General features: G+C 35.9%; 3 protein-coding genes across 6 annotated transcripts; 2 read left to right on the top strand and 1 right to left on the bottom strand.

Moving 5' to 3' along the window:
* Positions 1 to 5378: 5378 nt before the first annotated feature.
* LOC128030981 (HORMA domain-containing protein 1) lies at positions 5379 to 9443 on the bottom strand. 4 transcript variants are annotated; one of them, XM_052619096.1, is made up of 15 exons: positions 9254 to 9443; positions 9077 to 9154; positions 8737 to 8881; positions 8581 to 8641; positions 8379 to 8415; positions 8234 to 8254; positions 8001 to 8027; positions 7775 to 7842; positions 7454 to 7605; positions 6762 to 6919; positions 6563 to 6652; positions 6406 to 6457; positions 6200 to 6297; positions 6046 to 6126; positions 5379 to 5790 (listed from the first exon to the last, which is right to left on the bottom strand). In XM_052619096.1, exons 2-15 carry the CDS (start codon positions 9107 to 9109, stop codon positions 5710 to 5712), a joined length of 1104 nt encoding a protein of 367 aa, XP_052475056.1. In that variant the 5' UTR covers positions 9110 to 9154; positions 9254 to 9443; the 3' UTR covers positions 5379 to 5709. The 4 variants fall into 4 exon arrangements, with proteins under 4 accessions (XP_052475056.1, XP_052475058.1, XP_052475059.1 ...); XM_052619098.1 differs by having other exon boundaries at positions 6230 to 6297; XM_052619099.1 differs by having other exon boundaries at positions 6629 to 6652.
* A 787-nt stretch (positions 9444 to 10230) lies between these two features.
* On the top strand, positions 10231 to 18447 carry LOC128030983 (alpha-endosulfine-like). The gene is made up of 3 exons (XM_052619100.1): positions 10231 to 10399; positions 15557 to 15679; positions 15799 to 18447. Exons 1-3 carry the CDS (start codon positions 10343 to 10345, stop codon positions 15970 to 15972), a joined length of 354 nt encoding a protein of 117 aa, XP_052475060.1. The 5' UTR covers positions 10231 to 10342; the 3' UTR covers positions 15973 to 18447.
* Positions 18448 to 19277: 830 nt separating this feature from the next.
* Positions 19278 to 21461, top strand: LOC128031010 (induced myeloid leukemia cell differentiation protein Mcl-1 homolog). The gene is made up of 3 exons (XM_052619182.1): positions 19278 to 19795; positions 19996 to 20246; positions 20359 to 21461. The coding sequence occupies exons 1-3, from the start codon at positions 19414 to 19416 to the stop codon at positions 20473 to 20475; spliced, it is 750 nt and encodes a 249-aa protein (XP_052475142.1). The 5' UTR covers positions 19278 to 19413; the 3' UTR covers positions 20476 to 21461.
* The last annotated feature ends 2295 nt before the right edge of the window (positions 21462 to 23756 follow it).

Below are 23756 nucleotides of genomic sequence, written 5' to 3'. Positions count from 1 at the left end.
GTCAGAGCTGTCTATGTGTGTGAGGTTATGGGGCTCACCTCAATTCCTAACACTGCAATAGGGAGTTCAAAACAGCCTCAGTAATGCTTAAACACTTAAACACACACACACACACACACACACACACACACACACAGCAGAGGCGAAAGATCTTGGTGTGCCTATACTCTTTTGTCAGCTTTTGTCAGAACACACATTCTAAGTGAATGAAAGCCTTTGAGCTCTGTCTCAGACTGTTCTTATATAACTAGGAATAGACAATATATTGATAACTGGTTAATTTCAGCTTTTTTTATCTGTATTGTTGATATTGGATATTTAATTATTAATGCAAATTTCTCCTATTTTTACATTTAGATCTTTAAAAGCGATAATAATTTATTAACATTGTTAAAAGTAATCTTTAGTAAACTGGAAATGAACATACATTTTTCATACTGTACATTATAATATTTTGATGCATAAATGTAGCATTAAAAGTGAATAATTTTAGTCTTTACTGTTTTATTTTTCATTTATTTTAACAAAATATTGTATAATTTAAATTTTGGCTGTTTATTAGTAACATAAAATTTTAAAGATTATCAGAATTGGTCAGGAATAACAATGCATCCCCAATTTAGCAATTTTTAGAGATGTAGATTTCTTCCAAAGCTCCACTGTGCCTTTTAAAAATAAACATTCTTTATTGGCATCAACGGTTCTAAAAAGAACATTGAATATCCATGGAATATATATATATATATATATATATATATATATATATATATATATATATGTATAGTGGAAAACATGTTCTTTAAATTATTAAAACGTTCTTTACACTAAGGAAAAAAAAAATGAACCCAAAAAATGTCTTCTGTGACATTGCTGTGGAGTGTATGCTTGTGTATGGAGTGTATAATTACTTTTTTTTTTTTTTACTCCTTGAAAGCAATCCATATTCGAATAGATTGTGTCTAAAACGATTCCTGTGTTAAGTTGGCTGGCTTCTAGTGTTAAGTTGTCTGCTGATCCGCTCTTTGTTGCAGTGTTTTGCTCACTCATGCACTCATTGAAAAAAGCCTTAGACTGTTCTTCTCCAGCTCTCTTTTATGACCTCATCAAGTCAGCGGCTGCAGCATTGAGCATGTTTACTTGACCTGCAAATTGGGGTCAACATAAAGTAAAGACCTGTACACTTGTGCAAAGAACACAAGCAAATAGTGGCCATTAAGACATTGGATATTGTGTACACCAGCAAAATCTTACGCTGTACTCTTTTTGGGGAGAAAAATCCAAATTGCACTGTAAACATTTTTTTTAAATACAACAAAATACATTACAAAATTGTATAACATTTAACCTTTTTGAGTGACACTTAAACCAGCACAAGCTGGCAGGGACTAGCACAAGGTGGCAGGGAGTAGAAGACAGGTGTAAATAAACGCCGGGGGGTCTGTCCTTGCTCGGGGAGTTGCCATGGCAACGGCTGACAGAGCATCCTATCGATCGCACTGTCCAGTCTGAATTGTGCAGCCCCTGAACCCACGTTTTTTTCTCTGTGTGGTGATGGGTGTGGATCAATACCTGATATTGTGTGCCTCTTTTGCCTTGCGTCTCTCATGTCCTCCATAATAGCGGTAATGATAGTGAGAGGGAAGGAAAAAGAAAAGGAAGAAGCCTGAATAAATGGTAAAAAGACAGCTGGATCTATTTCGTCACAAATGCAAAAAAAAAAAAAAAACGTCCTTCTTGGACCGAGAGGCACGCTCTTAAAAACAATAGACAGCAATCATGACACTTTGTCTGTATTATTCACAAGTACTGTGCGGCACTCCAGAATTGCTACACACTGTACTGTGACACACACAGAATTCGCTTTCGCCATAATGGAAAATGTCAAATCTGATTTTTCCACACATCTCCCTGTCTGCATATGTGAACAGCCACACAGCATTTACCTAATGTGAGGCCATTTAGTCCAGCCTTTGCTTTGACTGTTATACAAATCAGAATGGCTAGGAAGACCAGGCTGCACCGGTTCAGCAAGAGCTTGTGAAGGAGAGCGAGGCACGGAGAAGGACCTGCGGGAGCTCGTTTAAATCTGGCCTGAGGGATCCCTCCAGCTAGGGGTCATGGTTGGAGTCGCAGAACACTGGATTTAAAGGTGGGGCTCCTTAAGGTGCCTCTGTTGCCCCGAGGCACAGCCATCACAATTCCTGCAGTGCTGGAAATGAAAGCCAGACTAGGACAAAGGCCCTTTCCTTGCTTATAGCTACTGCTCAGAAAAATTACTTAAATGATTGAGATGTCGGTTACATCTTTCTTTTTGCCTCCGTCCTCCCCAGCAACACCCTAGTGTGAGTTTAAGAAGAATTACTGAATGGTTTAACTTCTTGAGTAAACATATATATAAAAAAATTATTGTATTAATTATATATAGACTAAAATAGCATACAAATGCTACCACTAAAAGCTTTAAAATTTGATTTGAAAAATTGCATTGCATTGCATTGCATTGCCTACATCGAAGACATTACTCCAGTTCTATTTGTGTTAAAGGAAATATTTTAGAGTATACTGACTCACTCCATATGTTTGCTAGAATGTTGTCCACTGATATCATTTTTTTTTAACATGCATAAACTTCGGTCATCCCGGGCTGAGGAGTCCTTGATCTCTAGAGACTCGACTGAAGTCGCTCAAGCTGTTTTTGTGTTTCAATCAGTGCTGCATGGATTTGGCTGTTCGCCTGCAGTACTGAGCTCTTTGCAGCGGTACAAATGTAAATCTTTGCTCCGCGGGGATGGAGTGTGAGGGCGAGCGGAGTGGCTGCCCTCGCATCCCTGCGAGATGAAAACCCATCCACTCGGAGAGGCACAGCGGCTACCAGGGCAGAAGTCAGGCGCGGTGGGGCCAGGCATGTGGGAGAGAGAAGTGATGGAGGGAAAGTTTTCTCTGCCTCCAGCACTCTGCATACGTTGTGAGAGTGAGAGCCTGCAGTGAACTTGGCAGCACACTTCAAAACTTTATGGAGCAGACATGCACACTGCATTCTAATACAAACTGTGTCTTGATTCGGAATTCTTGAGATTCGTCAGACGCTATGCCTTTTTTAATTCTTGGCTCGCCGATATAAGATTTTGCTCGCCTACATTTGTTTAAAGAGTGATTTCTCATTGGGTCTGCTTCTCTCTCAAAGCGCTCAGATGTATTGCTGAATTAATCATAGTTGATGTCGATCACATTTGGGTAAACGTTAGGTGCCAACGTTTTACATAACCACTTAGTGGGTTATGTTTAACATTTAAAAGGCATTTCATCCACAAATGAAAATTCTATTATTTACTCATTCTCATGTAGTTCCAAACTTCGATGACTTTTTTCTACTGTGGACAAAAGGATATATATATATATATATATATATATATATATATATATATATATATATATTTATATATATATATATATATATATATATTTATATATATATATATATATATTTATATAGATATAGATATATATCTGTCCATACAGTGAAAGTCAGTTGGATCTAATAATGTTTGAAAGTCAACATGAGGTGGAATATATGCCAGAATTTTGTTTTAATAGCCTATATATATAAATATATATATATATATATATATATATATATATATATATATATATATATATATATATATATATATATATATATATTTATATTTGTGTGTGTGTGTGTGTGTTGATCTACTTGAACATCTAGCCTGCAGATTAAATCCTGCTGTTTCTAGTCAAATATAAGACAGATAGCACTGGTCATGGATCCATTGGTGGGCAGTTTCAGTATTCAATTCGAGGTTCATGTTAGCGAGCCACTCTGTCCTGTCCAGGAGCTCCATTCACTTCACACTCAATAGTTATTTATCATCCAACATATTAGCCATTGCAGTGTCGATATGAAGTCCAGTGCTGAAATTAGTCAGTGCCAAGTCTGTAACTACAGCCCAAGGTCAGACACACACTCTGCTGACAGGAGTGATGGTCCGCAGCTCACAGGCACATACATCCAGCCCAAGGGCAAGTGTACGGTACTGATATTTCAGAGGGAACACACGTGTAAAACACTCTGTCATGTTGAGGGATGCCAAGTATGAATTCAGCTTGGTTGTGACGCGTTTTATCTCATGGATACCAATCGATAGGGTAAAAGTGAAAAAAAAATCCTATACATTTTTGTTTTTGCTTTGCTAGTTTGGTCATAGATAAAGGTGCAATTTTAGTTCACATTTGATTTCTCTCAGCTTTCACAAAAAGGTACAAGTATGAACACTTTGGTTACTAATATGAACTTTTCATGTACAAATATGTACCATTTTTGGGTAAATAAATTATTAAATCTTATCAAAACTATCACTATCTGGAAGGTTGTGTGTATTCATTTGAATTGAAAATGAATATTTGATATTCAAACTGAAATTATCCTCTGTGTTTTATTGCATTATGAATGTTTTGTTTTCCTTCTTTAAAAAATAAATAAATTAAATTGCACTAAAAGTTTAGCTAAGCTGCTAAGCTGAAGATTTGCTAATCAGCAGCAAAACATTTTCTACCCTTCTGGCAAGGTCAGGGGAACACAGTCCCCTGCTAAATGTCCTAAGTCGCCCTCTCAGAAGTCCTGAGGGGTGATATTAACCCCCCCCCCCCACACACACACACACACAGACAGACAGACACACAGTCTGACAGCAGCTAACTTGGTTCGATTGCTTAGTCCAAACTCCACTCCACTACCCTCCCCCTGCAGGTCTCATTTTATATTGTACTTTTAGGTCCAAACTGAGATGTCTGCTTCATCCATGCGAGTACAAACATGACTACTAACAGCTGCTGTTTTCCAGGACGCTAAATGGACCAAACTCTGATGTCAAAAACAAAAGCTCTTGTGTGAATGGGCAAAGAGGAATCTGTTGTTTCTGATCAGTGACAACTCTAGTCCCAAAGACAGCCAAGTATGAAAGCCTGATATTTGGAATATGCAATTTGGGAGATTTTTAACAAAATAACATTAAAAATTGTGTTTCAAAAAGCTGATTTATCTTCAAGAAGCTTGTTGCAGGTGCAAAATACAGGAAGATTCAGGCCACTATTCACAACTTTACATCAGACAAATATTACTAATACTTTAATAGATTAATTTTTTATATATTTAGACAATTCAACAAATTCTCCGTTTCACTGGGAAGATGTTATGTTGCTTAGCTGTAAAGAACAGCATCAGGAAACAAAGCCAAATCTAGTTTTCTGTTCAAATGAGTCTAATATCTGTACTTCTCTAGACATACATTCTAAAATTAATTATTTATTATATCACTCAGGTTCAAGTACATACATATAACTGTCTGCTTTACTAAATCAGGGCTGCATGTTATTTCATTGGAATCAGTGTTTTAATATACTCTGGCACAGTACATGCTGCCATCTAGTGGACTGGTTACATTTGTACATGGTACTGCAGCTGCAGTGACTACGGTTTTGTCATGCTACTTAACATTTCTAGGCATACATTGATCTAATAGAAAACTAACATAAATAACAAAATACAAAATTAATTTGTGCACTCCTCAAGTTATCACACGCCAATGAACCATAAAACTTGTTAACAATGCATTTCTTCAACTGAATGAATCAAAAAAATAAATAAACAGCACGTGTTAGTATGTTGCTGTGTGACTGTACAAGTCAATGTTATTTAGGTACACTGACTTTGCGTTTCTTCGGGGCAGATGGCTGGGGATCTTGGCTCAGAGGGAACTCTAACTGAGAGATCTGCAGACAGAGGAAGTGTATTTAAGTAAATTAATTATTCAGAACAAAAAACCTGTTTTTATTTGTTAACTTCACATTTTTTCCTGGCTCTGATTGCATGATAGAGTCATCAGAATGTTACATGTAACTAATCCATTTTTTTTTTTTTTTTTTTTACTGTTCACAAAATTCCAGTGATCAGACTGGTAAAATATGTGATAAAAGTCCAGCCAGATACAGATATGGGCCATGGGCCATGGGCTGTGTATTTCCCACCTGAGGTTCAAAGATGCGTCCGCTCCTGGTCTTCCTTGCGTTCACCTTAAGATCAGCAGTTTTCTTTACCAGACTGTCCATCTAAAATACACATAACATAACTAAATACAACTTTATCTCATACACAGGCCACTAGAGCAGACTGATAACTTACCTGTGTGTGTGGTAAATTGTATAATGCTACCTTTTCATTTGTTATGTCAAGATCCTCCTTGCTGCTTCTGTGAGCCCGTTGGGAGTGTTCCTGAGTTTCTGTAAATGTGGCAGACAATGAGCAAAAGTTGCTGGGAGTTGGTTGCATTTTTCTTGATTGATTCATGCTGATCTCATTAAACTGGCAAAGCAGAGTCTAATATTCACCTGAGTATTCAATGCCAGCATCAGTGATGACTTTCTCCTTTGTCATACACTCCTGCGAACAAAAAAGTCCATAATTTGAGATGAATTCTCACATTTTGCAATGGTAAGGTAGAAAAGGAAATGAGGACATATCAGCTAATTATTAAGAAGACCCCACCTGCTGAACAGAGGTCTCAGACATCATTCCATCTTCAAACATTTTCAAAGACCATTTTGTACTCACACATACTTCCTCCTCCTCATCAAACTTTTCATGCACATAAAAAAAAGCATTTGATCACTGCTTAACATCATTGATTTTATTTTTATTTTTTTCTACCAGACGGATCACTAGACGTCTAACTTCTTTATCTCACCGGCTCAAGTCTCTTGCGCTCAGTGGTGACGTTCATTCGGAGACTATGAAAAGGTGTGACCACCTCTCCCATGGTCAGATTTACTGGTTCCTTCTCAAATATCAAAGTCTCATTGTCATCGTCCTTGAAGCCAGGTGGCTGATACTCCTGAGGGGTCACTGAAACACAAATACACAGTGACACTGAATAACACAATATTGATACCAGAGGTGACCAAACGATTTATGCTAAAACACAGAAACCAAACTAGATTAAGAGATGTTGGCCAAAGGTAAGTGTTGCATTATATTCAACTATATTATATAGAATTTCAATTTTCAATCAAATTAACTTATATTCTCTACGTCGCAATCTAAAAATGAAACAAAAAATGTTATAAAGATAAATTAGAAGTGAAGATATGTGTCAAGGGCATTTTCTCCCATTTTTCCTTCCTCATGTGATATGATATGCCAGGCCAAATTGAAGGTCATCACTGGCCAAATTTGGGCCAAAGGCTCTAGTTTGTGCATCTCTGATGAACTTTATGTTGTGTGAAGATCAGCAAAGTATCCAGTGCTTTTAATAATCCAAAAAAATATTGAGTTCCACAATTACTTATCACATACTAAAAAGAAATAAATGACAAACAATGTACATGGACAACTTCGTGTACATGGTAGTGTCTGTAGCAGATAGCAAGGTAGATTTACCTTCATCATAGTAGAAGAGTTTCATGTTGAGGCAGACGTTGTCAGGCAGCGGGCCAAGATTTTGCATCAGCATGTAAAGCTTGCGCACTAGCAGCATACTGGATTTCTGGGTGTTGTCACAGGCCATTTTAGTCAGACTCTGTCCATTTTTGCTAGAAACACAGGCAATTATTTTCAAAAGCACAACATTAATATGGTCAGTATGCAGTCACGTGGTAGCATATAATTTTATGGAAGCTATATATGTTGGGGTAAATACAGTAAGTTAGTGTTTTGTAAACCATCAACTAGTTTTGATAACAGCTCAGACAAAAATGTCACCTCTCAAAGTCCATCTGAGGTCCATTCTCTGTGTAATTGATTTTAAACTGGTAGCATTCAGTCACTTTCTGCAGCACAAGAGAAGATAGAAAGGTGAAAATGGAAATTCAAGTCTTTCATAAACAAGGTTGTCATGCACTGATTTCATTTGTAATGTATTATATTAAAAGAGAGATTAGGTAACATTAAAGGATGACATTCAGCCAAAGAGACAACATCTGATCACCTGTGGATTGTCTGGATCACAGTAAACCTACAAGTAAAACAGTAACATTTATATATTTATATATATATATATATATATATATATATATATATATATATATATATATATATATATATATATATATATATAAAGACATATATAATATATAGCATATAAACTGTCATACTACGTCATACAATGTACAGTTTTAAACTGATTACTGTTTGTTTTCAAATCCATTAGTTAATACTCACTGATAGAAGAACCATTCGTAGCTGATAAAGCAAAGCAGATGCAAAAGGTCAAAAGGTTACTATGAGTGATGATCAGTATATGTCTTGTTACTAAACATAAATGAAAACTACAAAAATACAGAAGAGTACAAAATCACAAACTTACATATCTTCTTTGAAGTGCATCAAAACAGCCCTGCAACCTGAAACAGTGGAGGTGAGATACTCTCCATGCAGCTCAAACCAGATGTTCTCCAAACAGATTATACTCCCAAATGATGTATTAATATGTAGCTACTTTAAATTTTAATATACATTTGTCATGGAGGGAATGTGAAAACATGACTGTGTGTCAACTGTCCACTTACCACTGCACAATCTGCTGAGCACCAGGGCAGCTATGCTCTCGCAGTATAAGGACTTTCAGCTCTTAGAAAAGAAAAAATAAATAAATAATAAAATACACAAATAATAAAGATAGTAAAGATTTCTGTAACCTGTTTCACTTAATGTATCATTTTTACCTCCAACATATTTGCGACCATAGGCCTTTTCTGGGAAAAGACCCCTGAGGTAAGTGATGCTTGAGACAGCAATGGCTAAAAGTTTCTTCACAAGAACCAGTGACTGCTGTTCGGTGGACACTACATCAGGCAGCATCTGACAGCTCTACACACACACACACACACACACACACACACAATTGGTAAACATGATATTATTAGGTTAACAACGAATTAAAAGACTAGCAAAAGCCTAACGTTAGACAAGCCCAAGTTAATTAAGCGTCACACAGTAATGTTAGTATTTGCGCTAACGTTACATGTGAGAAAACAAACGTTTATCTTTAACTGTTGAGGTTACCTGAAAAGGGCGAAGTTTCTGTTCACATGCCATGATGATTGTAACAGATCACCAGTAAAAAGCCCAAAAAAATAGCATCTAAAAAGATAATGTGCAATTGTCAATTTTTGCCTTTGGAATCAGAACAAAAGTTCTGTTGCTCAACAGCACATAACAGTGTAAAAAAAAACGTCTTACCAGATAAAGTTGACAATAAAGAACTTAAAAAATGTGTTAAAGAACAACAAATATCTACTAGTATTTAATGATATAAAACTGATGATAACAAGAAACGTTATACTGGCCGATTTTATCGCAACCGACTTTTTTAAACTGTAATTCCACCGACCGTGCGCGAGACTCCCGCCATAAACTCCCCAGTCCGTGACGTCATGCCAAAAAGAAGAGCCGCAGAAACAAATTGCGACTTCTATTATTATTTTGTGACTAATTACGTGTAAGTACTACATAAAACAAGCATAGGCCATTGCAAAGATATTCAATACAGGAATAAAAACTATATATATGCTATTTTTAGAAAAGCGCTTACTACGTTTTTTAGCGTTTTTAGTGATCAATTCGTTTTACATATACCGTTTATTTGTTTATTTTTTTCCTTATACATTTTGTATAAATTTGTTAAATTGTAATTAATTAAAAACCGTAAAACAAAATGGAGTCCGACACTTGTCATCAACGCACTGGTAAAAGTATTAAATGTCATTCTTTCCTGAAGCATGAGAAACCTGAAAAATGTAATACATTTGGGGTAGGAGATTACAGATTAAACGCCAGTGCATGACTGATGCATTTTAAATTAAGTCTACTAAGACCCAGGCCTTATAATTACTATTTTAGTTAACAGCAATTACAAGGTCTTTCCTTGTATGATACATATTAAAAACCTTTCATTTATTGAGAACTTTTATACATTTTATTGTCTTTTATTATCTACTGTAGATTTTAATATTACATAAAAGTTTAAATTGTCCCATATCATGTGTGTTTATTGTTGTGTGAGCTCGCAAAATCATTGTAGCATACCATTGGATACTTGTTTATTTTGATACGACTATTTGAAATCTACTGGCTGATTCTCCTGTCTCTCAAACATCAAACCAGATTCCTATTGGCTCTTCCGCTGCGTGACCGTCCTCCAAAATGACGTCACTGCAGCGAACGCCATTTTGATACTGAACACAGTGGGTGGAACAGTTCGGACACGAATAGACGGCAAAATTTACACTTAAACACGCTGATTACTTGGTCAGCAAACGCCGAACAGCCATGTCATCGGATAACCAGGACACGGAGACGCAGTCGGAGCAGATGGACGAGACTCAGGTGGGCATTAGAATAGGGCTGCGCCTCGTTCGTTTCAGTCTCTAGTGGTGTCTGTCAGTTTCGTCCACTATCATGTCATTACAAATAAATGCCGTAATATTAAAATTACTGATTGCTTATTGCTCATCGACAGCTTTAACACAGCAATCTTTCAGAATTTTGCAATTTTGATTTCTGAGCTGTCACCTGCATGAGTTGAACGAGGTGATAGACATGCATTTCACAAGCACGAGCCTCCTTTTGATTGGTTAGTAAGCTCAGACGTCATGAAATAACAGTGTTTGATTGGTTTATTCTGTTACTCGTTTTGTAACACTTACTTAAACCTGATGTTCATGTTTACATCATGTTTCCGCATAATGTAGTCAAGTGGCCTTTTATTGTGGCCAGCCTAAGGCACACCTGTGCAATAATCTTGCTGTCTAATCAGCATCTTGATATGCCACGGTGGACGGATTATCTCAGCAAAGGAAAAAGTGCTCACTAACACAGATTTAGACAGATTTGTTAACGATATTTGAGAGAAATAGGCCTTTTGTGTACATAGAAAGTCTTGGATCTTTGAGTTCAGCTCATGAAAAATGGTGGCAAAAACAAGTGTTGTTTATAATTTTGTTCAGTGTAAATATAATTGGCAATGTATTGCGTCCCCAAAAATTATCGAGGTCACGTACATATATTGTGTAATAAGTCGATTTATATTGATTATTGCCACAGGCCTATTGATTAGTTCATCTCCCGAGTCTTTGGGTCTGAGTCGTTTGCTGTTTTCTCATCTCACCAGTCAGATCAATATCTTGTAATGTTATACTTAGGAATTATTAAAGTGATTTTTCGCATCATACGGATAAAGTTTAAAGTAGTGCTGCACGATTATGACTAAAATCATGTCAATTATTCCTTTGAAATTGTGATTTTTAATAACTATTAAATTCATTATGTTTACACCTTTGTTTGAAGCAACTACATGCCATATTTTTATATGAAAGTGAACAAGATGAAAAGACTAACTGAATATATATTTATTGCTATAGTATTAAGCTTCAAATGTCAAGTAAACATTGGATTAGTTTCTTCTTTAAATAAAAAGGTAAAAATATGCATGGTATTATAATGTTATACTAAAACTAAAATTAAGACAATGGAAAAGCCCTTAAGATAATATGTAGAAAGAAAAAAAGGATCTTGAACATGCAAAATAACATAAGTGGACTTTGAACGAATAATTGCTTCTTTGAACGATTATGTAATTGTGGCATCCAAAATTGTAATCGCAATTAGAAATTTGAATAATTGTGCAGCCCTAGTTTAAAGCATTAACCAAATCTTTATGACCACATTCGTTATGGATGACCACAAAAGTTGTAAGAATTTTTTTTAAAAAGCTCAAATAAAATATAAAGTAAAAATAAAAGACCAAAAAAATATGTTACTGTAAAAGTAAAGAAACAAACTAAATGGTTGTTTGTAAGGAAGGTTGGGAATTATTAACTAATTTCTGTAATTTCCATTGCTTCTCTCACATCACATCACAAAAGAACGAACAACAGAGACCTGAAGACTCGGGAAATTAACTAATAATTTCTCTTTCCAGTACAGACTTCAGAGCCTGTAGTATATGGGGCTGGCACATTATAAACAAACGACTCAAGGGATGAACTAATCATTTCTGTTTCCTGTACAGAACCTACTAGATCAATGGTTTTCAACCAAATCACGATTTGAGCGTGCGCGATTTCTAAATCGCTTTATAGCACAGTTTTCCGTGGCCCTGACCTCCCGTAGTATGCTATCTGATCCAATCAGAATGCATTGCGCCTAGCGCGAGAACAGAGACTGGGCATATGCCTAACTCCAGGTTCACACACCGTCTGTGATGCGCCTTTTTTCTGAGCCAATGTTGACGGATCAGAGCGTTCTCACTGCGGTAAAAGGCTAGAAATAAAAATGTGGGAAAATAATTCATGTCTAACACATGAGCATTGAGTGAATTTGTTAGTGAACAGGATGCAGTTTAAGTGAGAGGAGACACGTTTTAAGTGTGCACACTCTCTCCTCGCAAAGCAGCGTGTTTCTTAGCAAGCACGACTGGTTTTGTGACAGAGCAAAGGAAATCTGCTGCGAACAGAGAGATTCGCACTCGTGCATTATTTTAATGTGCTTTCGCGTTATATTTATGCGCTCTCACTGCTGAGCGCATACACATACTGTATACACACTGCAAACACCTGAGGCACCGCTACAATTAATGAGCTCAATGAAGAATGCATGGCAAAAAAGAAAAAAAAGTCCCTGTATACAGGATTTTTTTTTTTTGCCACAAGTCTATACATTTTTTTACATCTTCACTATAGTGATAATTTTGACTTATGTCTGTTCTAGAGATTTTACAACTTTTTGATAAAGCTCTGATTGGTTTTCTTTTGGAAATGTGTTTAAAATTAATCTTGAATGCATTTATGACTGTAAAAGCATATCGGTGTGTGTCACAATTGCAAAATTTATCAAAAAAATCGCGATATTTTTTTTTTTTTTTTGTCCATGTTTATTCAATAAATACAGTTTAAAATCTAGCTTCTGAGTACTAAGTTATTAACCCAACAATAGCGGGGTCAGTTTATTTTTTTGAAGTGGGCCGCGCAAACATATGTGTTTGGTTGTGTGGGCCGCGAGTTGAAAAAGGTTGGGAACCACTGTACTAGATGTTGCGCGTGTGCAGGCAACCCAAAAGAATGAATCCCTTGCTGAGACAACTCGCCTTTCCAGAGTAGGGTTAGGGTTAGAGTTAGGGTAATCGAATGCGATTTTCATGCGCATCTTGTCAGTAAAGGCACTCCTGTGCTAAGAAGTATATCTCCAGCACGTGCGTTCAGATCAGGGTTGCCAGGTTTTCAAAACAAATCCTGCCCAGTTGCTTCTCAAAACTAGTCCAAACTGTATTGGGTATTGGGGTCGCTTCAACCAGTGGACATGAAAAACAACCGCAGACTTGGGAATTTATATTGTTATATGTAAAAGAATATTGTTTATATGTAGATCATCAATTCTCAATTCCAAAAAGAAAGCGACGGTGAGTCGTGCGCATTCACACTAGAGTTTATGGTACGTCAAATACAGGTGCGTTGCACATCCATTGAGATGAACTGAAAAACAGCACAAATCGCTTGATGGAGAGTGAAACTCTGAAGCGCACAGTCAGAGAGTGCTTGGCGATTCAAAATATATCTAACTAAACTTATACTTAGCCTCCAACTTACACACTGACAAGTAAAATCTGAGTAAAATCTTATTAGCCATTGGTTAATATTAGACATAATTTAGTCACCCAGAGTGAAGATTTAGTCACATATGCGATTGATTTACTCGCAATGTAGAGGATTCATAAAAAGAGCGCTGCATGTTTCAAAGTCAAAACGTGGCATGGGTGTTTTATATGAGTGTATCTCTGAAAGGAATAAGAAAAGTTTGAGTGCAGCACTGCTTCGTTTACCTATTCAAGAAGCCCATCTGCTGTTTTTGTTCAGACCAATGCGAAATCTACACATTGTTGTAATGTAGCACTCATGTATAGTTGTAAATGTGAACAAGTGGTTCGATAAGAAGCTAATGTGCCTTCTAAAAATCTAAACAATTAAGACGGTAAGATATTTATATTTATATTTGTCTTTTCCTAAAATTGGAATAAAGGATTAAATGTGATGTGTATATAATTTTTGTTTCTGTATCTGAACTGCAAATCTTTACGGTTTAATATGTTACCAAACAGTACTCTACCCCACTTTTACGGCATTCATTTTATTTGTGCATTTCTTAAAAAGAGTTTAAAAATCCTGCATATATCCTTTAAATTGTGAAATAAAATTCCTCCCTTGATATTTGTATTTTGAAAATGTTTTGTTTTAGGTTTTGTCTCCTATCCAATGCTCTCCATTAAAAATGTATTTATATATTTTTTTGGGTTAGATAAATTCATTTCAGGCTACCAAAACCTGAAGAGTGCCTGCTCGAAGGGCTACCAGAGATTCTGAAATTTTGAAAGCCCCGATTTGTCTTTCTGTAACCTTCTGTAATTTTGTTTTGCTGTCCTATGTTATAGCTAGACCTGAAGACCAGTTTGGCTGTTTTACTGTTCAAAACAACCATCTAATTTTTCACCACAACAAAACAGAAATCTGAAGATGTTTACAAATTGTCTAAACTTGAATGTTGAATAGTTTGAGTTGTGACAGGATTTCAAGACATGCTGTTTGTTTATTTTAGATTGCATTCAGATTGATACACATTAGTTTCAATATTTGGTTTCAATATGAATATGAAGTCAGAGACAATGGTGAAGTCAAAAAAAAACACCTGGGAATTTAATCCCAAGTTAAACTGGCTGTACCTTGCACAGAAATGTACCACACATTTTCTGGTAATTGCAGGAAGAACAATCACACGATGAAAGGGGTTTTGTTTTATTGTTGTCTTATTATATTTTGGGTGTTTTTCATATTGGGAGATTTATCTTTCCGAGTTTTGAGTGTTGATTTTTAGTTTGTTCCTTTTTCCTCTTTATAGTCTTAGTAGTAAGACTAAATGAAAGCAGACCACTTTTCAATAACAAAAACTAATACAAAAATGTCTCTCATACCCCTTTTAAAAAATAGTTTTAATCTGCATGGATGTAGTAATTGATATTAACATGTGACGGTAAACACTTTTATATTGTTACAAAAAATCTGTTTCAAATAAATGCTGTTCTTTTGAACTTTCTATTAATCAAAAAATCCTGAAATGCATCATGGTTTATAAGTATCAGCTGTTTCGAACATTGATAATGAATGCTTCTTGAGCACAAAATCAACATGTCGTCCATGGAAGACTGGAGTAATTGGCTGCTGAAAATTCAGCTTTAACATCACAAGTATAGATTACATTTTAAAATATATTTCTATAGAAAACAATTATTTACATTGTAATAATATTTCAGAATAATAATGTTAACTGTATTTTTTACCAATTTTATTTTTACCTTGATAAGCATAAGAGACTTAATTCGAAATCATATATATAAAAAAAAAAAAACTTAATAACCCCAACCTTTTGTATGTCAATGTACATATAAGAATTAATATATAACTAATATATAATAACATTGCAATAAATGTTTTTCAGGAATCCCAGGACACAAACTCAAACCCAGTGCGGACAGAGGAGGCCAAATTGAAAGCGAAGTATCCCAGCTTGGGCCAAAAGCCAGGTGGCTCCGACTTCCTGATGAAGAGACTGCAGAAAGGGGTAAGTTAAAAAAAAATTAACCACTGAAGAAAAGCACGTTTTAAAGCCATTCATTAATATAGATTTTTAAAGTTCCAGGTGCTTACACATTTTTTTATTTTTTTATTTTTTGTCTCCAGCAAAAGTATTTTGACTCAGGAGATTACAACATGGCCAAGGCAAAGATGAAGAACAAACAGTTGCCTGCCGCAGCTGGTCCAGACAAGAACATCGTCACCGGGGATCACATTCCAACCCCACAAGACCTTCCGCAGAGAAAGTCCTCATTGGTTACAAGTAAACTGGCTGGCTAACGTCAGCCATAGGTTTTGAATAAACCCTCTTACCAAACTTCCAAAACCTCCCCAGCCCCACCAGACCAGCTTCATCAGGACTGGTTATCAATTTATTTTGTTTTGTTTCTTTTAATTTGGGTATAGAGTCTTGCCGTCATTTTCATTTCACTTCAGTTGGTCTAAGCATCCCAGCTCTGTTAACCTCTTCAGAGTAGGGATAAACGAAACCCTTGCTACTCCAGGCCCTGGTGGAGCATGATGCACTTTACTCCGTGTACCCCGTATATTAGTGATATTATGAACAAACCCCTGAAGACTTCATAAAATGCTTTTCAAAAGATGCTTTTAAAATGTGAACAATTATTTAAGATTGTTTTAAAAGGCATTGTTTTCTATATAGACAATACTTGACAAGCCATTGGACCCAGATTACATTGGCAGCCCTCTTTTCCTTCATAATGACAAATTAATGAATGTTTTATATATATAAAAAAATAATAATCAGTGAACAGAATAGTCAGATCAATTTTGGTAAAGAGTGGCTGGTAGCTGTGTAGCCTTCATTCACACTTCTACCTCTCGCTCTCTAAATATGGCTCAGTTGAACCAACGGCTGCTTACGACTGGATTGCTTTACTATTCTCAGCCTTCACCTTCCGTGGTAGGCTCTGAGCAAGCGGTTCCAATCTTTCTGATTAGATTATTGTAATCGCAGCTTTTGGGTGTAAACAGACAATGTTGTAATTCACTGATAATAGCCAAGAGCTGAAATGGTCTTTGAATGTGAAATGAGAATGAAAGGGGCTTTAGAAAATGAAATTTTCATTGCACAAAGAATACTTTAAAAGATAAAGTATGTTCATAGAAAGTGGTGGCTATGTGTGTTATATCTTAAGGGCATCTGGATATATTCAGCTTGTGAGTACACTAACAGCAGTGTATGCATTAATGGCATTAGTGTGCAATTTATTTTGTGATATACAACACATATGTAATGTGATGCACATGATCCCTTTGACCATCTGAGATAATGATGACATAATCACCTTGTCTTGTCTTATGAGGTGCGGAAGGAAATTTGCAGAATTGAGCAGCACCTTTGGTTCTATATTTGTAAAATATTTTAGACCTAAATAGTAAAATTCTCTACTTAAACTTGGACAAAGTTAAATGTTTAAATGTATAAAAAGTATTTGAAAATATTACCCATAGATTGCTTTGACATGCAGCTTATTTTTCGGGTGTTTTATAACAATATCGGGGGGGAATATTATATCCTTTGACCCATTTATCCTCTGTGGTCTTCAAAAAGATACTCTTTTCTCATCATTTAGAAAAGTGTCCTTCAGAGGTCATGCATCTAGCTGCAGCATCTTTGTACACTCCCTACAAAGTCCAAGTATGAGGGTAGATACCTTTACAGAGCAAATGTAGACTGAACCTAGGCAGTCAATCCAAGTGTCTAAATCAGGATGTGCATAGTCTAATCAAGTTGTCCTTTCTAAAACCACATAGACTCGCTAACATGTGGCCTGAAGTTTTAAAAGAAACCGTTTAGCCATGTGAAGTTAACAAAAACATGTATATTAATGCATGTTATTCTTAGTAACAAAAATAGATAAATTATTGTACTGTCACTCTGTAAGTCTCACTAAAAGGTGAATTACATCAAAGGGATTGAATGTGTTTTTTCATGTATGGTTGAGGTGCTGTTGGCAGTTGGCAATACATCAGGGAAAAATGATGGTCTTGCACTTCGTATTTGTCACTTGATGGTATGTGTGGATGTACAATGTTTCCTTTGAGGAATGCGTTATTGCACAATGCTAGAAGATAATCTTATTTTGTGCTGCAGCCAAATTGTAAATAGTCAAATTGTTAATCTGGTGTCATATTTGTGCATTTCGTCTCACATTATCGGTCTCAGTTGTCTTTCCAATATTTACTAAGTTTGTGGTTTACCTTTTATTTGTTAATTTTGTGTGTCTGAATCTCTCTCTGCTTTTTGATGCAACATATTGACAAGAATATCATCAGTTCTATTGTGAGAAATGTAAATATGGAGGTTAAGGATGCTTGTATCGTAAGTAAAGAAAGATTTTTTTAATCGATTGGATTAAATTCAGACAGTACTGGACTGAAATCCTTCCACTACTGACTTTGTGATATTCAACTACATATTAACTCTAAATCTACAACTTAAGGCGCTCTCTGTTAGACACACAAAGATGTATTATTTGCTTGCTTCATGAGGCTTTTATTGTTTAATTATCTTATATTTTTTGCCCCATTTAAATATTCTTTATTGTTTAAGATGTTCCACTTGAATTAATTTGTGTTTGAAAGTGGATTTCCAGAAGTTTCCAGAATCCTCTAGTCTCTCACAGTTATATTTAGGGAAGGATGTCGAATCGAGAAGTAAAGACAGATGTTTAAAATGAATACTGAATCTATGTCTGAAATTCAAATAAAGTTTTACATTATTAGCAAAAACTCTTGAGTGGTACTTTTTTCTAACTAAATGTAAATAACGTCCATGTGTTCTTTTGTGGTATTAAAACATTTATATTATAATTTGAGTAAATCGATTGAACAGTCGCATACAAATATATTTGTGTGGCATATTTATGGCATAATGGCATCATAAAAAAAGTATATATATATATAAAAAAAGTAATGCATTCATTATATCACTCATAATAAACAGTATATTTCTTTTAAGCTAGTATTGTCTGAATATAGCCTATTTCTTGTCAAATATCTAGCGTGCCGCGGAACCGGTGTTTACTAGTTTCCAAAGTGCCAATTAATCTTGTTTGCTAAATTAAATGGGTCTCTTTGAAAAATAAAAACTGAATCGTAATAGATCTGAAGCTGTGGCTGCTCGTGATTTGCCTGTGTAATAGGCTAAACTATTTACTGCAAATTCTGTTCTTCAACAAGTTCTCACTAGGGGGAGCGCCACTCTTTGGAAAAAAGGCGGACCAACCAAGGAAAGAAAGCATAAACACAAGAATAGGCCATTGATCTCTGGTCGCTTTAAACGGAATTGGAGGTTAATGCTTTGAAACATTTTGACATTGCTTCTGCTGATGCACCCAGTTTCGTTTTACGAAGAGAATGTAAATATTCGCATTGTCACAGATTTGGGCTTTACACGAATGTGGAGCGCACTTTACGTGCGGAAACCGATGTACCTAACATTTCGAAAGCGAAGTACATGTTTTCGTAAATGATTGGTCAACAGACGGAAAACACGCCCCCCCCACCCTACCCCCCCTTGCGACTGTGTGTATATATATATATATGACATCGAAACTTCCCACCAAGGAGCTTCACCTTGTTAAAGTAAAATGTGGTTAATTTGCGTTAAGTTTTAATTTTAACTTTGAAGGACGTCGTTTCCTACCATACATATTTGATCAATTGGATTAAAGGCATTAATGTGAATTAGCAACAATGTTTCCTGGGAGTAAAGTTTCACACGACAGCGGTTTGTGGCCATGCATCGGAATAAGAGCTCTTAACGGCGACAGCAGATCGGGCGGATTGCTTCACAAGACACTGGTATTGCAAGAACTGAAGCACCAGAACCGGTTCACAGGGAACACACTCCAGGGCTCGGTACCATCCTCGCCTGAGCCGGATTGCGAGAAAATACCACATGATTACAACACGTCTACCTACGACGCCCTGGAAATGGACACACGAGAGATTATTGACATTTTCTTAAAAAACTTTACTGGATTCCCTCATTCTAAAAGTGGGAATAAACAGGTTCTGGCAACAATGAATCGGGTTGTGGAAAGTCTTGCAGTGAAGCACGAACTGGCTTACAAAGGTAATTTCACAAGTTCTTGCTGGATCTACGGCTTCCATTTCGCTTTGTTTCATAATGTTTATGGGTTGATAAGTGCAGGGTAACGTTGTTTAAGAGTCTAATGGCAGCCTCGCCCACAGCACGCACCTGGCCTGGTAGCTCGCGCCACGTATTGCTGCATTTATGATTCAGCAGTGACCTTTAACATCTCACTCTTTCAGGTATGATTGCACGTCTGAATCTGGAGCAGAGAGGAGAAGATGTGAGTTTCGTCAAGACTGTGGCAACAGAACTCTTCAGCGATGGCGTCACAAACTGGGGGCGCATTGCCAGCCTTCTCACTTTTGGGGCAATCTTATGCAAGCATCAGAGTGATAAAGGACATAGCAAGTGTGTGAGTCTGGTGGGGGAAGAGATATCTTCATATCTTCTCACAGCCCAGCGGGACTGGCTGCATAAAAACAAAGCATGGGTGAGGATTTTTTTCAATCACAAAACTGCATATGCATTTATTTATTTATTTTTAAGTTTTGCTTTGTTTGTCACCTGTTCTCACCTAGTGTATGTATATTTTTCTCCTTTAGGATGGCTTTGTGGAATTTTTTCATGTCCCAGATACAGAAGCGGCTGTGAGAAACGCATTGATGGCCATTGGTAGTGTGGCTACATTCGGAGCTGCACTTGCTTATTTGATACGGTGAATCCAAATGGACTTTGTGACAGATATTGGAAGACAAAAAGGAATCTATGTGAACAATTTGTATAAGAGAACTCCGTTTTCCTTTTTCTTCAATATTTTCTTTTTTTGGATGCCAAGTGTGTTTAAAAACTGGTTCAAAGTGATCTTTTGAGAAATTGAAAACTCTTTTTATTTTTTTTATTAAAAAGTGAAATCGAAAAATTTCAGATGTTTAGATCTGAATTGTTGATATGCATGTGCAATTAACAATTTCAGTGTCAGTTTTTGTGTGCAGTTTACACAAGCATCCTGTTATATTGTCAGTACACTTCCAGCAGTGTTCTGTATGCTATATATATATATATACAAATTGGGAATTTTGAAAAAGATGGCATACATTTAAAATTCACATACTTGTTGCATCGGCTATAAAAAGATGTGTAATTACCCATTTTAGTACAACACCTTCACATTGTCATAATGTCACTTTTTATTTCAGAAATATAGTGCATATATGTCCCACACATGACTTCATGTGCTGATAAGTAAGCTTTAAAGCTTTTATCTAAAAGCTTATGGTGGTTTTGTTTTGAGTCCTTGCTTAGGACAATGATAGCTTACCACAAGGCTGCTAAATGTTTTCATTACCTGCAAATAGAACCTTTGTATACACTGAGAAGTTTAAGTACTTATGGTCTTTTACCTTTTTCTGTGAATATACTGTTTTCTAGACTTCCAATTAAACTATTTTTTGTAATATATTGTTCATTGATTAATCCCTCACCACAGTTAACCATGGGGCTAGGTAATAAGTCCAAGGTTCATGTGTTTTATTTAGTCAATTATTTGTAGCTTCAAATGTTTTCTAGATTTTCATCTGTATGTTGTAGCAGACTTATGTATAAAATTGTCATTGCAGCCTTTGGAAAAAGTTGCATTGTGCTGTGGAAATGTTTTAGTAAGTTTTACAGTATATAAACACTTTTATTTTTATTTTGTCACCCATAATCTGTCTAAAATTATTTTATTCTGTGAAACAAATATTACACAAAATATGAATTTCCGTTTTCTTTCAAGCTGCACAATGTCTAGCAGGAAGTATGACGTCGTAAAAATATCGTGTTCTGATCTTCATACAGAGGAAGTTTCTCCGTTGATTTCTTTCTGTTTGCTGTACTTTTTGGCTTAAGGTGCTGGATATAGCCAGTTTGGCTTGATTTCTTATGTGGAAGTAATGGTTGTTAACAACAATTGTTAACATCACGACTGTCACACGGTTTGCGTGATTTACTTTCCTGACGTTACACTTCCTTACAGTGAGCCATTTTTTAATGCTGATTGGCCGGAGTTATAGAAAATCACATGAGGCTTGAAGAAACCTCAACAGTTTATATTATTAAATAAAATAAAATAAATAATATTATAATATTAAAAAAAGTTCTGACTGATATTGCTGTGAATGAAATCAGATGTTAGCGGCTTACATGATAATGTCCACTTCCTTAGTGAATTAAATCTATAGCCTATCACACGAAATATTTCCATAATGGAATGGCAATTCATAATGGATTGACATTCTGGAAATACTTTGCATGTGTCTGTGTCTCATTCCCTTGATAAGCAAAGGCCAGTTAAAGAAGGAAATGTCATGGACCATGAGCAAGGCATTAGAGCTCCAGTGATGTTCATACATCAAAACTATATATATATATATATATATATATATATATATATATATATATAAAAGCGAACGAAACCAAACAACCACTATCAATTTAAATTTGTCAAAATATCTGGTTTTGTGAAAGACTCGAATATGACAGAAACAATGAGGACTAAATGGAAATTTTGGGTGGACGTTAACTCTTAACTCGTTAACTTATCAAAACATACAGGAATTTTCTTCCTTCCAGGATATCCTGCCGGGAAATCAGATGTAGAATTATTTAGCCTGCTTAAAATATTTCAAGCTCATCCGAAAAAGAATTCGCTGACGAAACACAGTGTAGTCCCTGGTTTCTCTGGCGAAACCTGACAATATTTGTGTGAGTGTGCTTGTTTGCTCAGATTGGCTTTGTGTCTGGTTACAGGCCATCCGTGGGGTCTAATGAGGACTATGGTAATGACACACACAGAGCCTCACCTGATCCTCCAGCTCACTGCGGCAGCACCTGCTGTGGTTACCTGAGCTGGGCAGCACATGGCTGGTATACTCAGTGGAATACAAATAAAGCCATGCAACAATACATGTAATAATCTTTACAATATTGTTCTATGGTAGTCCTGGATTGTTTAATATTTTTTAAGTATCGCACAACAGATATCTTTTGTGAGAGGTAAAAAAAAAAAAAAATTTGCTTGGCCAGTTTATATATATATATATATATATATATATATATATATATATATATATATATATATATATATATATATTGCTGTTGTTGGTTCTTAGCCTTTTTTAAATAACTGAAATAAATTGGCGAAGTGATATGGAAGTGTAACGTGGTCAGGACTGAAATTGTTTTATAGCCATGTGGTAAAAACGCCCTTCAGTCAATCAGAATCAGGCTAGATTGCTGTGTTATATGGACTATAGAAAGTAATAATGTTTAGAAACTTATTTGGCCAAACAATCTCATCACATGTTCAGCAAGGAAGTCGGCCTGGTTGATCATTTAGCTTCATTTAGCTCTTTAGCTTTGTAACAGTTTTCCTCATTCCCCTTTTTTGTGTTTGTGTGTAGTTCCTAGTGTTTAGCTTTCATTTTCGGGTAATCTTACTGAATTCTTCACATTGAAGACCACTGCTGGCTCATCACTGATGAGTCATCAGGTTTGTGACCTTTCGTCTACAGCATCATTCCACAAGGAAAACACGTCACTTCCACATTCTGTCATAAAGATAACCACTCAACAAAAAGTGTGAACCCCCAGGTTATTGGTTTTATGTGACAACTGTGTATTTCATACATATTTCAAATATTTAATCATCCGATTAAATGGTTATAAACGGTTCCTAGTGCTTTATATTAGTCGGCTCAGGAGAAAAATATTATCCTGACTTATTGTTACCTTTGAGTCACATGACTTGTGTCTTGGATTGAGTATTCCTTGGTTTGCGTGCTATGTACACAAATGCATGAGGTAAAACTCACAAGTGGCATACATGATATAAATAAATGTGTCTCATCAGATTTCCCTTTTTCTAGTCCTCGCTCACATTTTTTTTTTTTTTCCATCATGGGTAATTTATTCCGAGCTCATGTAAATGTAATACAAATCCTGTCCTTCTATTGTAAGAGCT

This window comes from Carassius gibelio, chromosome A16, assembly GCF_023724105.1.
Source record: "Carassius gibelio isolate Cgi1373 ecotype wild population from Czech Republic chromosome A16, carGib1.2-hapl.c, whole genome shotgun sequence".
NCBI lineage: Eukaryota > Metazoa > Chordata > Actinopteri > Cypriniformes > Cyprinidae > Carassius > Carassius gibelio.
This window is presented reverse-complemented; position numbering and strand designations above follow the sequence as displayed.